This window comes from Lampetra fluviatilis, chromosome 3 (assembly GCF_964198595.1).
Source record: "Lampetra fluviatilis chromosome 3, kcLamFluv1.1, whole genome shotgun sequence".
NCBI lineage: Eukaryota > Metazoa > Chordata > Hyperoartia > Petromyzontiformes > Petromyzontidae > Lampetra > Lampetra fluviatilis.
The window spans coordinates 33,439,104-33,456,253 of NC_136277.1; the positions used below are offsets into that span (position 1 = coordinate 33,439,104).

General features: G+C 50.0%; 1 protein-coding gene across 4 annotated transcripts in view; it reads right to left on the reverse strand.

Moving 5' to 3' along the window:
• Positions 1–3,099: 3,099 nt before the first annotated feature.
• Positions 3,100–17,150, reverse strand: part of LOC144931039 (casein kinase I-like) — a 44,351-nt gene continuing 30,300 nt past the window's right edge. For 3 of the 4 annotated variants that reach the window (XM_078854925.1, XM_078854924.1, XM_078854926.1), the window contains exons 7-13: positions 14,488–14,573; positions 13,243–13,327; positions 12,075–12,223; positions 11,343–11,423; positions 9,949–10,053; positions 7,120–7,226; positions 3,100–6,064 (exon numbers count right to left, since the gene is read on the reverse strand). In XM_078854925.1, coding sequence (XP_078711051.1) covers positions 6,010–6,064; positions 7,120–7,226; positions 9,949–10,053; positions 11,343–11,423; positions 12,075–12,223; positions 13,243–13,327; positions 14,488–14,573 — 668 coding nt within the window. In that variant the 3' untranslated portion in view covers positions 3,100–6,009. The remainder of the gene's footprint in view (positions 6,065–7,119; positions 7,227–9,948; positions 10,054–11,342; positions 11,424–12,074; positions 12,224–13,242; positions 13,328–14,487; positions 14,574–17,150) is intronic. The other variant, XM_078854927.1, reaches the window with a different exon arrangement.

The window sequence follows — 17,150 nt, forward strand, 5'->3', positions numbered from 1 at the left end:
GGGGGGGGCCTCCAGACCGGAACACGTGGGCACGCCGGCCGGCTCGCGCACGTGGTAACGCGCTTGAGCGTATTTGTTGCACGGCAGCTTCGGGTACATTACGGTACTCGTGGGCTTTCGGGAATTCAGCTTGGTTCAATGTTGACAATTGCATTTACTGCACCTCGCGTGCAGACAACTTCAAGTTCATTTATTAGGTATAGCCCTGTGAGCCATTCGGCTCTTGAATCGGGTGCAATCGCAACAAACAAAAAACAAAAACATGAACAAAAAACATCTTAATGTGACTAAGTGCAAACAGAAAATCCAAGAAAAGACAGCAAAATATTGCAGAAAAAAACACCGTGCCACCGGTACCGCGTAAACAAATTACCCCAAAAAACATCCATTGCACCAATTGTTGCGTTGCTTTCGTGAGCCATGTTACTCCGATGGAAATGATTGTGTACTTGTCTTTCATTCGTCAATAACACTGCCTTAAAATAAAATATACCAGTCGAGTATATGCTGTTAAGGACCATTGCCCGTTGCCTTTATTTTAAAAATGTAAGGCTTCATGTGTGTGTTGCACCACTGCTAAATAATGTCAACACCATTGATAATAGGGGCACCATTGGGTGTCTCGGTTACCTCCTTGCTCCACCACTTTCTTGCCCGTCCTTCGCAGCCTTTCGTCACGTGCTTTACCGGGACATCAGTCCCAGGTGATCTCATTTGTCATCCAGTTGATCTTGGGTCGCCCTCTTCCTACCATCATGTCCCTGTAATATGATCTTGTCACGTATCCAAATCATTGGGAGTTTGTCGGAGGTCGCTTCAGCGTCTGCTGTGAGCAGCTGCGGGATCTGGCGGAGCGCAGAACGCGTGGGCGCGGTGCGATGGTGGTGGTGGCGGCGGCAGGGCCGTGTTATCCAATCGGGCACTGTGTCCAAGACCAACTCATTCAACCACTCACCCACCAGGGCCGTATTATCCAACAGGCCACAGTTGGCACTGCCAAGGAGCCTACGAAAAAAATGTTTCGCCAACATATTCTTGAATATATTTATATAACAAGGATATGCACATTGTATATACAAAAGAAGCAGTCATGTCAACCATAAGAGGTTTTTGGGTTAGATCGCGAAAATATATAAATGTGTCGTTAAAACCGGCCACCACCCGACAGTCAACTAGTAATGGTTGTCACGTAAACAGAACAGAATATTGGTCGCGAAAGCCGACGTGCTAATCAGTCATGTCAATTTTAATCTTTTTTCCCATAACGTGAGAGAAAATAACACCGGAGATGAACTTTTCGAGATTTTTTTCATTGCAAAATTTGCAATGACATCTTCAAATGGTGCTTTTCCGCACAATCTCATTCTCAACTGAGAGCAGTGCAAGACGGTCATTGTCATACGCGTGACACGAGCGAGTGACAGCGGCGGTAGTAGAAACATGGGGGAGCAGTTGTCATTGAAGCCCTGGGGCCTAAGATAACTTTAATACTGGTAGAAACCTCCTGGTTACACCAGCCCACAGGTGATTATTGTGTCCGTCCGTCCGTCGTGCAGGGAGGGGCTGGGTGGGGAGGGGCTGGCACCCCGCGGTGCCCTTATAAAACTCAACGTCTTCTCACGCCGGCTTGTGCCCGCCCTCACAGTCGGGCATATTTGCGGAATACACCACGCCGCCGTTGACCCTGGCCATTGACAAGAGCAACCCAACGTTCCTACCAGCTTCCTCCGCAGGAATGTGTTACTGCCCTGGGTGGTGGTGGTAACAATCAGTCCTGGGTTCATGTTCTCACGCCTTTTTTCTGAAAACGTATTACCCCCACGATTTTGTTACGTTTTAAAACATAACTTGCACAGTAGGTTGACGAGGGAAGAGAACGATCCATCCGACAAACATTTTTACAATTTTATTTGTTGAAATTAATCACTTCTAATTTAAAAAAAACGTGCCTTCAGTTGCAGTTTGTAGATTCTGCAATTTCAATTAAAGTGAAGCGTGTTCTTTGACAGTTGTTTCGACAATTTAATTTAGGGACATGGCCTCTGTCTGAAAATGTTGGATTTCCGATTTAAATAGCTTGAACGTCATACGACTTAACTGCTGGTACAAAATGTATTACTCTCTTCCTTTGTCAAGTCACCCAGGTGGATGAAAGCCTCCCCAAGCCACGTCAGTCATACTGGTTGCTTGACCATACTTCCCTTCGCCGGTCAATGCTGGGTTGGCGATGGGACGCCAGTTCAGGTCTCACTCGCCACTGATGTTAGTTGACACACTCAGGTCCCTGGATTCATAGGGCAGTGCGATAACCAATGTTCACCAGTGGTGATATAAAGCAACAACATTTAGTTTGGATTAATAAAAAAAATGTATGTGCAGGTTTATGGATGAAAGGCTTTTCTGGTATGATTGCATTTTCTTTTAAAGTTTATTGAAAAAATGCACGTTACCTTCGAATGCGTTTCCAAGGTGCTCAAGGGACTGGCAGGATTGAGTCGTTTTTAACACACCATCACCACCCAACTGTCCACATCCAGATGTTCAGGCAGTTAAGGTTCTCCCTGTACACATATACAGGATCCTTGAAGACAGTCGGCCAAAACTGTCAAGGTCTGCCCTCTCATTGACAGGAACTAAAACCCTGTTGCTCTTCATAGCACCTCCGATTAGCACGGTTGGTTACGTACGGTGCGAAAGAAGTTTCAACATGAATACACTACAAGTAAAACCCAGGGGGAGTGGTCGAACAGCTGTTGGGTGCACCGCGCAATGAACCCAGCACGTCCTGGGTTGGATCCCGAGCCTCGGCTTCACGTCAGTAGGAAACATCTGAACTCGTTCCGCCCTGCCCCCCCCCCAAGCAAAGCAGCACCAATCAGTATGGCGAGGGCATGGTCAAACGACCGACATGGAATGAGACCTTGATTAAGCAGCAGATTGACAATGGACTGAATATCATGGTTACTGCATACAGCCCTTGGTTTTGTACAAGTTGACTCAAGTTGTAAATTAACACCAAAAACTGAATTCTGTTGACACGCTGCATAAAGTGTGAACATGACACGGTGTGCGGATTAAAGTACAATGTGGACGAACAGGTAGTTTTATTGTAAACATCTTTTTTTTTAATTGATTTTAATGTAATGGAACAATTCTACAGTATAATGCAACATCTTAGTATAGCAGCGCAATATACACACGTTTCCAAACGATTATAAAACCAAGAAAACAAACTTACCGTCTCTTGGCTACAATCAGAAATATGTCGCACCCCCTGATTTGCTTGATGGCCGAGTGCTCTGACTATTAACCAACCAAAATAGGAGAAAGAAAGAAAACCCAAAATAAATCATTTACATTTTTAAAACTACAGTGATGTTGAAAAGCCTTGGTTTTGTCTTTGTACGTCACAACCGACACACACAATGATCCGCCAATAAGCATATGTAACTTAAACATGCAGTCAAGTTCCATACGATGTTCGTTGTATACAGGGATTCAACAGCAGTCACTTACACCCCCCCCAACTCCCTTCCCATGTCAATGAGTCTCTCCCACACCACCAAACACAAACAGCCGCCACGCTGCCCTGCGTGGAGACCCACAGAGACGTTTCCATCCCATTGTTTTCTTTCCCCCATTGTCTTGAAGTTGCCAGCCACTTTTTGTAAAGGAAGATGTGTGAAGAATGTTATGTTTAAATAAATTCAACGTGTTTCTTGTATCGTGGACTTATCAAAGATAAACTTGTTAACGTACCTTTTGTTCAGCCAGTTTAAATTGTTATTTTATTCCTGCTTTTTCTAAATGTTACTTCTCGTTCATGCGACCCGAACATCATAATTCTCATGTCAATTTAGCCTTTTTTTTTTTACACCGTGAGCAAAGACATTTCAGCCGGGGACAATTTGCCCATTTTTATCTACACGACGTATTTGGTCAAAATGTTATTAAAATGACAAACTAAAAAAAATATTACGGACACAAAATGCACAGCACAAAACTTCACTATCCAGAAACTAGGGTTGTTAAAATTAACTGGTTAAGCAACTTCTAAATGCCACGCCCCTTTAACACATGTAACGGACGTGCCAGATGTACTGCAATTACTGAATACAACCATTCTAAAGTGTTCAACTTAGACATTTTTGCATTTCTCTTTTTAAAAAAATTCAACTTTATTAATGCAATGTGAATGACAGCCCACAGTAAAGTATCCTCCTGCAACGCCTCTACTGCTAACATAGTGCAACAACTGGGTTTTAGTACTCGCGTTAAAACCCGGTTCTCATACGGCGGTCACCAACACCACTCCAACTTGGTGCAAATGAACTCGTTCCAACCTGCGCCGGGCACTCGGAAACTTTTACAATTCTGTGGGGAGGGGGGGGGGGGCTCTGCCCCCTTCCCCCTCAAGGAAACAGTGGCTGAGGGGTCACGTGGTAAAGCCGGAGCCCGAGGCCGGCACCAAGAGTTCAACTAATAAAGTTGCCCGAGTGCTCGGCACGGGATCGAGTTCGTTTGTACCACCAAGCCTGAGTGTGCTGGTGACCCCAACGTATAAAGAATCAGCAATTTAAGACCAGCAGTAGACTGGGAGGGGGGGAACAAGAAGTTGGCTCTAGAACCGGCCGTAAACCGAGCCCGAGGTTGCACGGCGACGACTGTGCGTATCTCTGGGGGGGGGGGGGGGGGGGGCAACCGAGGGGGGCGGGGACCGGGGGGGGGACCGGGAGGGACTCCCCACCCCCCGAGTCTGAAGCTGGTGGTTGGAGCAAGGTCTGCCCGACTCTTTGAATATTTTACGCGGCGTGAAATAAAAAAAAGTCTCAAGAAAAACAGGCGGCGTGAAGATGACGCTGGGTTTTCTGCACCGCTTCACATGCATGCCAGGACGACACAGTGCTGCCAGGCACATCGAAAGAAAAAAAAACAGTTGCTTACAAACATCGCCGGGTGTGATTGCGTGTTCCACTATAACCCGAGCCGGAGGGAGGAGGGGGCACGTTATACCCTTCTTTACACAACAAAAGGTTTAAATAAAACTGCGACAAGTTCGTGGTGTCCTCCGCCAACATCGTAATTTACTCTGGTGCTTTCTGCAGCCTGTACTTTTCGTCTTCGGTTCAGAAACAATTTCAGGACAACAGAACGGCACAGCCAACAACTATAACACATTTGAAAAATATTAAAATTAACAAAGGGGTGATGGGAGATGGGGGGGGGGGTAGGGGCTGGGTCAGTGGGGGTGAGGAGTGGTGGATGGTACGGCAAAGCAAAGATCACAAACAAAAGTAATGCAGAACGCTAGAAATGAGCTCAAACGACGCAACCGTGGATCTCGCGTCAAGTTTCGGGTTGCTCACACGATAGCGATGGTCTAAGGTCCTATGGAAGGAGGTCACAAGCTGCGGTCCCAATTCGGCAGGGTTTGGCCGAACCCTGAACGTGGGACCAAACAACGCCTTTTTTTTTCGCCATCTTAAAATTATTTCAGTCTCTCCGCGTCCGTCTTCCGAGGAGGAGGAGCAGCAACGATCGCTCTTCAGCACAAGTTAACATCAACCCACACATTTTAATTTTTCCGCACGGGGGGAAAAATAAACGAGTCAACTTGGAGTTTTCATTTTCCCTTTTGTCCTTTTCACTTTGCCGCCTTCTCCCGTTCGGCAGGTTGGTCTTGAAGGATTTTCTAAGGCGTTTAAGAGCGCGGTCCGCAGGTTCATTCCTATGCCCTGGGTCGGTCAACGCCTTAAATTTCTCTTTTCCGCGTCGCGAGAAAACTCGTGCGTCCGAGCGTCGCGTACACAACACCACCCCCCCCCCCCTCCTTCCAAAAACGACGAGCGAGGAAGTTCCAGAACGGGAAAGTCCAGTCCGGTTCTTGAAGACGGCCCCGTAGGCCCCACGAGCGGGACTTGGGGGGGGGGGGGGGATGAGATGGCCTGGGCTGGCGGACGGCGGTGAAAGTGAAACGCACGTCCCACGGTGCGGGGCCGATGTCCGCAATCACTTGACTCGCTGGATAGATTTCTTCTTTCGCCTCTTGAAGAAGCAACAGCACCTGGGGAAGGAGAACAAGACGCAACAGTGCGGTTCTTTGTAAGCAAGACGTTACGCAAACCACTAATGTCTCGTACCTTCACTTTGTTAATCGAGTGAGAACTCGAGAGACAAGGATAGTCCTAATTTGCAAGGGCGACCTGGATTTTTGCAGAAACGTGTCCAGCAGATACAACGATTAAACTCCTCCAATTATTCTGCGGCTCGTCACGATTTATTTTTTGCCTTGTTTATGACGACAGCATTTCACCCCTGCAGCCACTAGAGGTGCTTCACACACCATAATGGTCGAACATATTTAATATAGAATCGTGACTTTACGACTGGCAGGGCGGGGGTACAATTTATTTAATCGCTCGGCAGGCGTACGTAGTTGGCAGAGCCAGGCCACCGCATCATTGTCGGCAGTGCCGAGTGCTCTCTCCACGCAGCCTGCTCAGAGGGGAGTCCTCCAGATCGTGCGTTTCAGACTGCACTTGTGCACATTTACGACTGTGCAGGGCTGCATCTTGTAATAAGTCATTCGTCATAACCGTGGTCTTAATTTATCGCTGGATATTTTCCGGGTAGCTGGCAGACTGGAGCAGGCTCAGAGGCGGGATGTGACCACAAGCGCAGCCATATAGGGCATTGGCGTGGCTTAGCGGTAGCGGGGTTCGCTCCTTCTTTGCAGAGGTTCACGGTTGGGAATCCAGCGGCAGCCCCGTGTACTACCGTGGGTGTCATAACCACAACAACGTACGCCATCGTGTGCTTCCTTCACGGTGGATAAACACAAAATTAGCTTAATTATACAAGCAAGATATAACACAGTAAGCTATTCTGTGGAAATATTTGCTGGGTTGCCAAAGCGGAATAAATTGAAGCCCTGGTCATAAACATATTCCACAAAATAAAAACCCTGGCATGAGTGGTACAGCCCAGGTGGGAAAGGCTGATTGAGGGGCGGGTGGTGGATGGAGAGCTGGAGGGAGGGGAAGGAAATAGTAAAGGGGGGGGAGGAAAGAGTAAAGGGGAGGATGGAGGGGGGGAGGTGGAGATGGAGGGGGGGCCCACTTGGTCTCGTCCACCATCTCGGGCTCGGGCTGTGCGGTGATGGGCGCGTTGGAATGTCCCGCCGTCGGGTCGTCTGTATTCAGCTCCCCGTTCGTGGAGCTCACCACCTGCACCAGGGTCCAAGCCGATGGGAATCGGGCAGGAAGGGGTGGTGGGAAGTGGATGGTGCGCGCGTGGGTATGCACGTGCGTGCGCACGTTTGAGTGCGTTCGTGTGTGTGTTTTTGTGCGAGTGTAGAGTTTGCGTGGTTGTATGCGTGCCCGCATGTGCGAGTGGATGTTTGCGTGTGTTTATGTCGGTGGGTGGGTGCGTGAGCAGTGATGGTGAGAGAGGATCGAGGCACACCTTTGAGGAACAACATAAAACAACCGCTCGCCCAACAAAAAGAGAACATTACCCTGGGGGGGGGGAGGGGTGACGAACAGCTGCCCAACCGGTCTGGAGGGCTTTTTTCCCACGAGGAAATTTTACATGTCTTGTTGCCAAAAGGAAACGCGGTGGTCGACGGCTGTACGACGACCAGTCGGGGGCCCGACTCGAGCCGCGAGCACATTTGCCACACACTGTACCACAGAATCGGCGTGAACTTCCTCGTGGACCACTATTTTTAGCTACCTGTGTCTGCGACGCGGCGGCGACGCGCGCCCGAGACAAACCGGTTTTCCCGGAGACCTCCCCACCTACACAGCCCCCCCCCAAGCCCGATGGCAGGGCAAGTGCTGACGCAGGGCGCCACGCGACCCTGGGCGTGTTGCTGCTGTCGCTAAACTTGACCTCGCGGGCAGCTGGTTAGGAGAAGGGGAAGGGGGGGGGAACCACCTGCTTTGTTTTGACGGCTAGCTGGAATAGTCGGAAATTTCTCCCGCTCACTTCTGTAAAGTGACGTGAGCAAGGATCGATCGCGTTCACGCCCTGGACGAACAACTCGTCGTCGACGTGACGTCGCGATGCAATGGGCGGCGCGGCTGCCCTACGCCCGGGAAGGACGACGCCTCGAGCGCCTTGCCACCCAGATTACTTTTTTTATTCATGCCGAGTTGCAGGTTCCACTTCGTCGTGCCGAAGAGGCAAATTCGTGACAACTGACCGAATCCATATTTCATTATTTTACTGGTTTTGCCGGCGCAAGCTGAATACAATTACGAGAAATCCTTCTGCGGGCGTGGACCCGTCATGAGACTCCCACCTGTGCAGGCCAGGCAGCTGAAACATCAACCGCCCTGACTTTCTCTCAGCGGCATTAAACTTAATACCCCCCCCCCTCCACTGCCACCCCCTCCAATTCCTATCAGCTGTCACCACGGTCACTCTTCCATCAACCATGCCGATGATAGCGTAATCATTTAGCATCGCGGTTTTTAAAAGCAAGCGTGGGGCGAGATTAAACTTTCTGTGGGTGCTCGTAACCTTAACTCCGCGCTTAAAAATAACACGAGGAGGAGGAGGTGGTGGCGGCGGTGGGGGGACTCGTGTCTACGGCCCGGCGGTGGCGGGCTGCGCCCCACTAGCGCGGCGTTTATTCGCGGCCGCCCTCCCATTATAGCGCGGAGAGGATGCGAGAGCGGAGCCAGGACGCACGCGCCGACACGTGTGCCCCACCACGCTCGCGGCGCAGTGAGCACCGCGTAAGCAGGTTACAGGATTAGCCACCGCGCACCGAGGGATTTCCCACTGGAGGGCCGCGAGAGGAGTGGGGGGAGGAGGAGTTTGGTTGGGGTGGGATAGAAATTGAGGGAAAAAGGGAGGAGCAAATAATAGAATAAAATAAACGCCAGCTCAAAAAAAAAGTGCGGCTGGCGTGGAGAGATGGGGGGGGGTGGAGACGCACGGACCCTCAAGGGGCAACAGCGTGAGCTCCGAGCCACCGCCGCGCATGTGCTGTCCACCCCCCCGCCCCACCACCAACACCCACAGTGTGCCGCCCGTGCCAGCTGCCATCGGCCGCCCGGCGCCTAAAACCGCAGCACCAGATTGGATCAAGCCTGGGTGTGAGAGGAGCTGCGTTGTCGGGCCGCGACATCTCGACCCCTTGCTGTTTCGCTGCGGCCCTGCCTAAGAGGAAGTCACCGGCTGGAGACTCTTATCGGCCAATTGAAATCAAAAGAGCCGCACAGAATTAAAGATTTGAAATGTTTACCGGCGTAATTGTGTTACGTTTTCAGTTGCTCGGATGATATTCATTTTCAAGTGCTACCCTAAGTTATATTTACTTTTGCCGCATGGAATACTTCATGCCGAGTAATTCTAAGCCAAGAATATATTATGAGACACTGTGGTCATGGCTTTCACTCGGTCAGCACAGGGGTCGGTAACGAGCGGCACATTCAGTGGTGGCTGACGCTCAGGGTCTCAGAACACTGGGATGCAGGGCGGTTTCATTTGCAGGCAAGGTCTCAGAGGCTTCATTATCAGCTGTTCATAATAAAATGTTATAGACTCTTAGAATTCCTGGACAGAGCACGTCCGGGTCAAACCAACTTGGGTTACGTGGCCACATTTACAGCAGCCCTCTGTCAGGTCCACCTGCAGCCGTGCGTTTTTGCACCTTCCCCCGCTGCACGTACGTCCCCCCCCCCCCCCGCTGCTGCTGCAAACGCCGGTGCCGGCGTGCGTCCCCCCAGTGTTCCACGACCCTAAACGCTCCCTTCCTCCTCCGGCGGCGCAGCGCAAAGCGATGGCATGCAGCAGCAGTGGCAGTAAGCGACAGCGGAGCGAGAGAGATGAGAGGATCCCCCGAGGTTTGAGCACGATGGCAATAATGGAGACGGGGGGGGGGGTCAAGGGGAAGAGAGGCGAGGGTAGAAGCGGTGGGGGGGGGTAGGCTGGTACCTGCGTGGAACCCCCGTGCCTGTCAGCTGCCAGCTGCGCAGCCAAGTGCAAAGTGTTTGACTGTCGGCTAGGCTGGGATTCTCGCGATCCCTTGTGCTCGGGGGGCTGGCGTTTTTTTGCAAGCGTGCGAGAAGAGGAGGAAGGGACAAAACAAAAAAAACAACAAACAAAAAAAAGAAGATACGAGAAAGAAATAAAAAATAAAACAGGCGAGGTGCATCCGATGAGCTGTGAATGTCACTTTCATGCGAAGCAGCAAGTCGATTAGTGGCGTTGTTAGTGATCGTAAGTCGGCGCGAGAGCACACACGGGGCCTGGAACGTAAAGTTGGCAGAGCAATCGTCTCTGACCAGTGGTGAGCTCTAGCGAAGCTCGCATGCAAAACTCAATCGCAAAGGAAACGTGAGCAAGCTGCCAAACTTGTTTTTGCAACCTGTGCATTATATTAAGGGTTCCTATTTATAGGTCGACCTACAGGCAATATTACCTTCACAACAAATATACAATTTAAAACAAACATTCACGCTAATACCCATACTGACAGCAAAAACAACCAACAAAAAGTACATGTAGATTCATACCCTGTACTATAATGTCCATTCCTGTTTGGCGTATTTATTTTCCGTAATGTTTTTTGCTTTAAAAAACACAACTGTTGATTACCGCACAGAATTATGACCGTCTACGATGTACATTTCGTAGCATTAAGTCACAAATTCCCTGTCATGGCCCCAAACAAAAAATAATCTGAAATTCGCCAAACGTCAGATCGTAAAACCCTCTGGTGGTCTGGTACAAACTCATCGCTTCATCCAATTTGTGACGCAACCATAATCCCCGCGGGACAATTAGTAAACGCTATTTATAATCCTTTTTGAAAAAACGCTGTTCGCAGCCAGTACGCCCCACACGTTTCTTAGCAAATTGACACCGGAATAATCAATGTTTCATGTCATCGATAAATCAATAAGCTTTATTTAGAGAGCACGGCGGCAAGCCCACTGCTGACACTCGAGTCTCTCCGGCCTGGGTAACACGCGGGAAGGCGATAACAGCTCCCGTAAGATGACGGGGAGCGTTGGCACGACAGCGGCGTGCATCTGCACTTCAAACACGTACACGTGTACGCCGAGGGCAGTGCGGAAAGATCCACTGTTGTACTGTGCTACATTCCTACGTCTATGCATTCCCCAAGCCAGCCCCTGATATCTCCGGTCTACGAACGACATTCACGGAAGCGACGACGCTACGACGATGAACCGTTTCCACGACAACGCAGCTATTGGCGGGCAACGGCGTGAGGCGGTGGTGAAATCTGTGGAAGTGGGGGGTGGCGGGCGGTGGAGGTATGGCGGGGGGGGAGACGGCGGTGGAGGTGGTGCGGCACACGGTACCTGTGTCTTGGGCACGGGCTGCGGGCGACTCGACGGGGGCACTGCCGATGGGTCCGCGTGGATGGAGGCGATGGGCGTGGGCTGTGCGGGACAGACACGCATGCAGTTTCACGTTCCTCGCTGTTCGCGAGCACCTACGACCCTGAAATATCGATTTTCGTAGCCAATACAGGATGATCCATATTTGTATTTGCGTTGGAAGTTTAATGCCAAAAGTCTTGTCGTTAACTCTCCACCACCCAACAAGATTGTCACGTTCACAAAGCTATTGATAAGTGCCAATCTAATGATCAAATTATGACCAATAATGCATCTCCTTGTCACCGGTGGCTTAATACTTTTCATGAATCCACCTATAAAGCCCGACACGGCCCACGAGGGGGTAGTGTAGCCAGCACCACACCTGACTGCATCAGTCTCCCCAGTGCTGTTTTTTTCAGCGCATTAAGTGCGCATTTACAGCCGAGTCAATCTAGTGGAGGCTCAGGACCGGTTCAGACAACAGCCACCGATGTTGGCCGTAACTGGGAATCGAACTCAGGTTGCCAGCTTCGTAGTGCAGACAAAACTCCTGCGGGCCCGCCCGGCGAGGGGAGATACTCATCCAGCAGTGGATTAACGAATGTACACGTGCAAGCTATAACATAATCACCCATTCGCTCGACCGCTCGCTCGCTCACTCACGGCTACACCCCGAGCAAATGCACGACCCGACGCGTCCGCCGTCCTTACGAGCGTTTTGCCGGTCCAGTCGTAGTTGTAGTCGAACGTGTAGCCCTTGCGCTCAAACAGGTCCATGAACAGCTTGCGCAGATACTCGTAATCGGGCTTCTCGAAAAAGTCGAGCCTCCTTACGTACCGCAGGTACGTGGCCATCTCCTCTGTGGCACGCACGCACAACACAAGTCGAGTGCGTGAGCATTACGCGGCGACGTGCATGTCCGTCGTGTTGGACAAGCATCGGGGGAACTCATTGCCGCCCGCTGTTCGCGATTTGTCTCCAACTCTCAACTGTTTGTGCGGCGTTCGACTCGAGGTGGAAACGTTAAATAATGAAAGAGAGTCTTGAGACTGTAAGCATAACCATCATGTCTTCGTGGGAGCCTTTGCGCTGTAAAAACGGCGCGAATATCAAATGTACCAGTTGATATTATTTAGTTTGCATACACGTGTGCAGCGTCATGGACACTGTGTACACCTGTGCATCTCATGACAATTCTGTAAGCATCGAACGGAATTGGCAATGTCGACACGTACAACGCGGTACTACTGTCACCGCACGTGACCAATGACTAACACAAGTGCCTGTCAAAGGACATGGATGCCGTTGGCATGCGTCACGCCACACTGGCATTGTGTACGTGCCTCGCTGTGCAGTCGTCACTTTGTACACGTGAATTGCGTAATGTGAGAGTACAATGCAAATTTATTTATGCGCCGTCTAAATGCAACTGCAAATTAATATTTTTTTACGGTTATTATTATTATTATGTTTGCTTACCTGGGAAAGCCTCACCGAGTCTCAAGACTCTCTTTCAGGAGGATCCTGCAAGGTGTTCCCAGTAGGGGGCGATGTTGCAACGTGTAATCCAAATCGAGTAATTTGCAGGTAACGATTCAGTGTTGGGATGTTTGTGCAATACCAGCCACATTATATATTTATATTTTATCTATGAAACCGGAGACGCTGGTGGAAGCCCATGCAGAACAGGGGGAAGAACATATGAATTCCAGAGTAAAGGCACGAGAGTTGGGAATTGAACCCAGGACATTATTGCTGCAAGCCACAAGTGTTAACGCTGGCGCCACCCTGCCACCAAACTCAGTGGGCAACGTTGTTTTTTTGTTCTTCTTCTAGGCAGCCGCCCAAATTCGGAGACTTCTCACTTGTGGGACTCACCGGGGAAGCTTTCGCAGAGGACCTCGATGGGAGTGGCTCTCTTGGTGTCGCCAATCTTCTGGTACCGCTCCTTCAGGGTGTCAGCCTGTGGGGCAGCAACAAAGATAAAGACCCTCCCGCCTCCGTAGAGTATTTCACAGACTGTTGGGGCAAGTGCTGTTTGCGAGTCGCACCTATGAAGACTGGCACAGTGCACGAGGGGGGTGGTGCGGCTAGCACCACGCCCCGGCCACCTTGATCTCCACAGTGGCGATGTCATTTACACACCGCACCAGGTACTCGTTTATGGCCGAGTCGACGTAGGGCAGGCCCAGGACCGGTTCAGATATTCGTCACACATGTTGGCCGTGAGCGGGAATCGAACTCTGGTCACACCAGGTTCGTAGCGCAGCGCGCTAACCGCTGCACTACCGCTGGGGAGCAATGCACACAACCACGTGGATTGCGGAGGTTTTGCGGAGGGACCGAACAGCGAAATTTCACAAACACCAACAGAAAATTGTCTCTTCTGTGCTCAAACTGACATAGGGAGGTGCTCATCCGTATTGGCGGTTCTAAGAAAATGGTGGAAATCCCACATTCCTACGGCTCGACCCAGACCCTCCCAAGGACAATCGCTGTTAATATATTTTGCTGCAGCACCACCCAGCTGAGAGAGATATACTACTTTATATGCCCAAGATAAACTCAGCGAGTCTCAAGGTTGGTTGCATTCCTACAAAAGCCATTGCTCAAAGACTGTATATCTCCACCGCTTATTTTAAAATAACACTTCTCACAATGGACACTTTCAGAGGACTCCGTCTGTGCAGTCGAGACAAGCAGCAGCAGCAGCAGAAAGTTACCAACAGAATTTGGCGATGGGTAATTTGAAGAATTGTGACCACGTCACGGCACAAAATGGTCTATTTTTGAGAATGGCGATGATGATGTCACGGCGTCATTGTTGGCAGACTGCAGTCACACGGTAACTCACAAATTACAATGGAAATAGAACCTTCGACTTTGCACAAACTAGCACGGTCATAAATGCAAAGATACGCGAGTTTTTATGGCTACCAGTTCGAATCAATGACCATCATTAATTCTATTTGTCACAATTGTAGCAAGGTTCTATCACAGCCAAAATGCAAGGGTAGGGTGGTGGGGGGGGGGGAGTTGGCTGAAATTTGACTGGGCGGCAAAATCTGTCGTCACGCTGCTCAAAGCCAGCACGTGCACACACCGTCACTCACCACCACTCACCTTGAGACCCTGCCAAGGCAAGCTGCCTCGCAGGAAGTACATGAACATGTGACCAAGTGCTTCCAGGTCATCTCGCCTGCTTTGCTCTGAGGAAAGAAGAGTGGTGGAGGTGAGCGCATGGTTTGCCTGCATCGGCCGCGTTTCATCTTCACACGCCCACACAAGCCCACCCAAGCCCCCAAAGGAGAGGCATTCATGTACCCGGCAAGCAACACCGCGTTGGGCGAAACGTACAGAGCGCAACGATGCGTTTTTTTTTCTTCATAAACCGAATCTACGCAACGTGTTACGTCTCTTGCTCGCACTGCATCGTCACGACTCGCTCGGCGAGATTTTATATCGCGGCGGTGCAGTCCAACCGAACACACTCGGTCAATTCGCGTACGCTGCATCGCTAACGATAACATGAACATTGCTCCACTTCACTCCCACCACCAACCCCATCACCAGCCCACCCACACAAATGGCCCGTTAAAATATCACGATTCAATCCTTGATCAAGAATCACACCGTGACACGGCACTAGAACAACTAACGCGGGACAGACAGACGGAACTATCTACAGAGTGGAGACTGGGAGGATGCGAAGGGGCCAGAGAAGCGGAGAAATTGTACAGCGGAAGAGACGGCAGCAGCGAGAAAATCAGAGAGACTGGGAGGAGGCCGCAACTGGGCCGGAGCAACTAAAGCCACGTAAATAATGGGGGAGCAAATGGAATTGGGGTGGGGGAGGGAGGCCTTAGCCTAGCAGTGGGAGATTACACAGGCTGACCACAGCAACACGATCTGATTCGAGCGTTGATGGTTTTTGTATTGTAGGAGCTGCAAGGTTACAAGTTGAGAGGTGTCCTCGAAAAATCTTAATAACCCAAAAATGTTAATGTCCAGAGATAATTCTTCTGTTGAGAGTGGGTGGATTTAGTCGATGAAAAAAAATCTAATTATTAAGTTCATTGTGCGACCATCTGGGAAGAGATGATATCAGAAAAAACTATTAAAAGTGGAGTGTAAAGTGTGTTCCCTTGAGGCTCACATTGCTAATTCTCAAATACATCTGTGGGTTATCAATTTTTTTAAGGTACCATGCATGTATCAATTATAAACAACAGATCATCAACAGCAGCATCAGCCATGATCAATCCACTGCTGGATGAAAAACCTCCCCCTCCCACCCCCCGATCCACCCCCAAAACGAATATAATTGATGGACGTATCAGGAGAAAAAGAATCAATTTTAATCCACGAATCTTGGCATCATTACGTGTGTTAACTGCCAACGTCACCGACACGAACGATGTATGATATTAGCCAAAAATGGCCCGCTTCTTCCGCACCAAGCTTCACGCTTGCCACGGAATCCTGCCCATTGCACAACCCCTGGCCACCGCCCTCGTCGATAAACTCACACCACCGGTGGTGACATAAAAGCCACCCCTCCCCCCTTACTGCAGCCAAACTGGAGGAGGAGAACCTATTATCAAACAATTCCTGTTGCATTTCATCAAAGCCCAGTGGTGGGTGCGCAGCCGTCCGTTCCTGCTGCCCGTGTTTATTCACGGCCACGCTCGCTCTGCCAGCCACTCAAGGGTCCGCACAACAATGCGAAAAAGGTTCTAAAAATAAACCCGCGACCGACCTGCGCCTGTCGCCTGCCGACGTGCATCCATTGTGTAGAGTTGGCGAGTTACATCTCGAGTCCACGAGTGGCCTTATTTTAGGATTTCATAACCGCGCTGGCGCCGTCTCCACGAGTTTTTTTGTAAATGTGCTCGTGGACAGCAATGCATTGCGCCGGCGCGGTGCCGGGCTGCCTAACGCTGGGTCGGGCCCCACCGAGCCTCTGCATCGATCGACTGATTCTACTCAATTTTAACTTTTGACTCAAGCGGGGAAAACTGGGCGGTGAAATGTTGAAGGTGATAAGTTAGGATGAATTGGATAATGTGGATTTGAAGAGTTAAACCGTTTACATAATAACCCAGTGCTGGTGTCAGCTGTTTTTAAACACAAAATATACAGCAATGAGAAACAGTGCTGTATATTTCCCAGTCTTCAGCGATATAGTAAACATTTTAGTCACACACACAAAGATCAACTGTTCATCATGTTTCTCCTTACACATCACAGACTGTTACCAAGCACCCAATAAACCGACACACACAAGAGGGGGTGGGGTGGTGTTGTCAGCACTACACTCATCTGCCTTTGTTTCCCAAGTGCTGACGTTTATACACCACACCAGATACACTCTGAATGAGTCAGCCCAAGGGATGTACCCATTTCACTCATCACTGACATTTGCCTAATTGTATTGGTGCTGTGTCCACGGTGATGTCCCCTTGCGCACATTCCCTCCTTTGACTGCCAGTCCAACATTAGTCTTGACCACCTGCCATAAATCCCTTCTTGCCACATGTCCTGCTCAAGCCCACTTACTTTTCTCAAGTCAACAGGAAATCTTTAACTTTTGTATGTTCTCTAATCCACGTGTTTCTCACTTTGCCTCTCAATATGAATGCAAGAACGCACCTCTCCGTGCTTCTTAGTGCACCTAGCAGTTTTTGCGCCAATTTTTTTTCATTAAGATGCCATTAGCGAGCACCTGTAAGATGTACATTTAGCGCAATCCAGCCAAGTGGCGACACAACCCAACCACGTGGCAA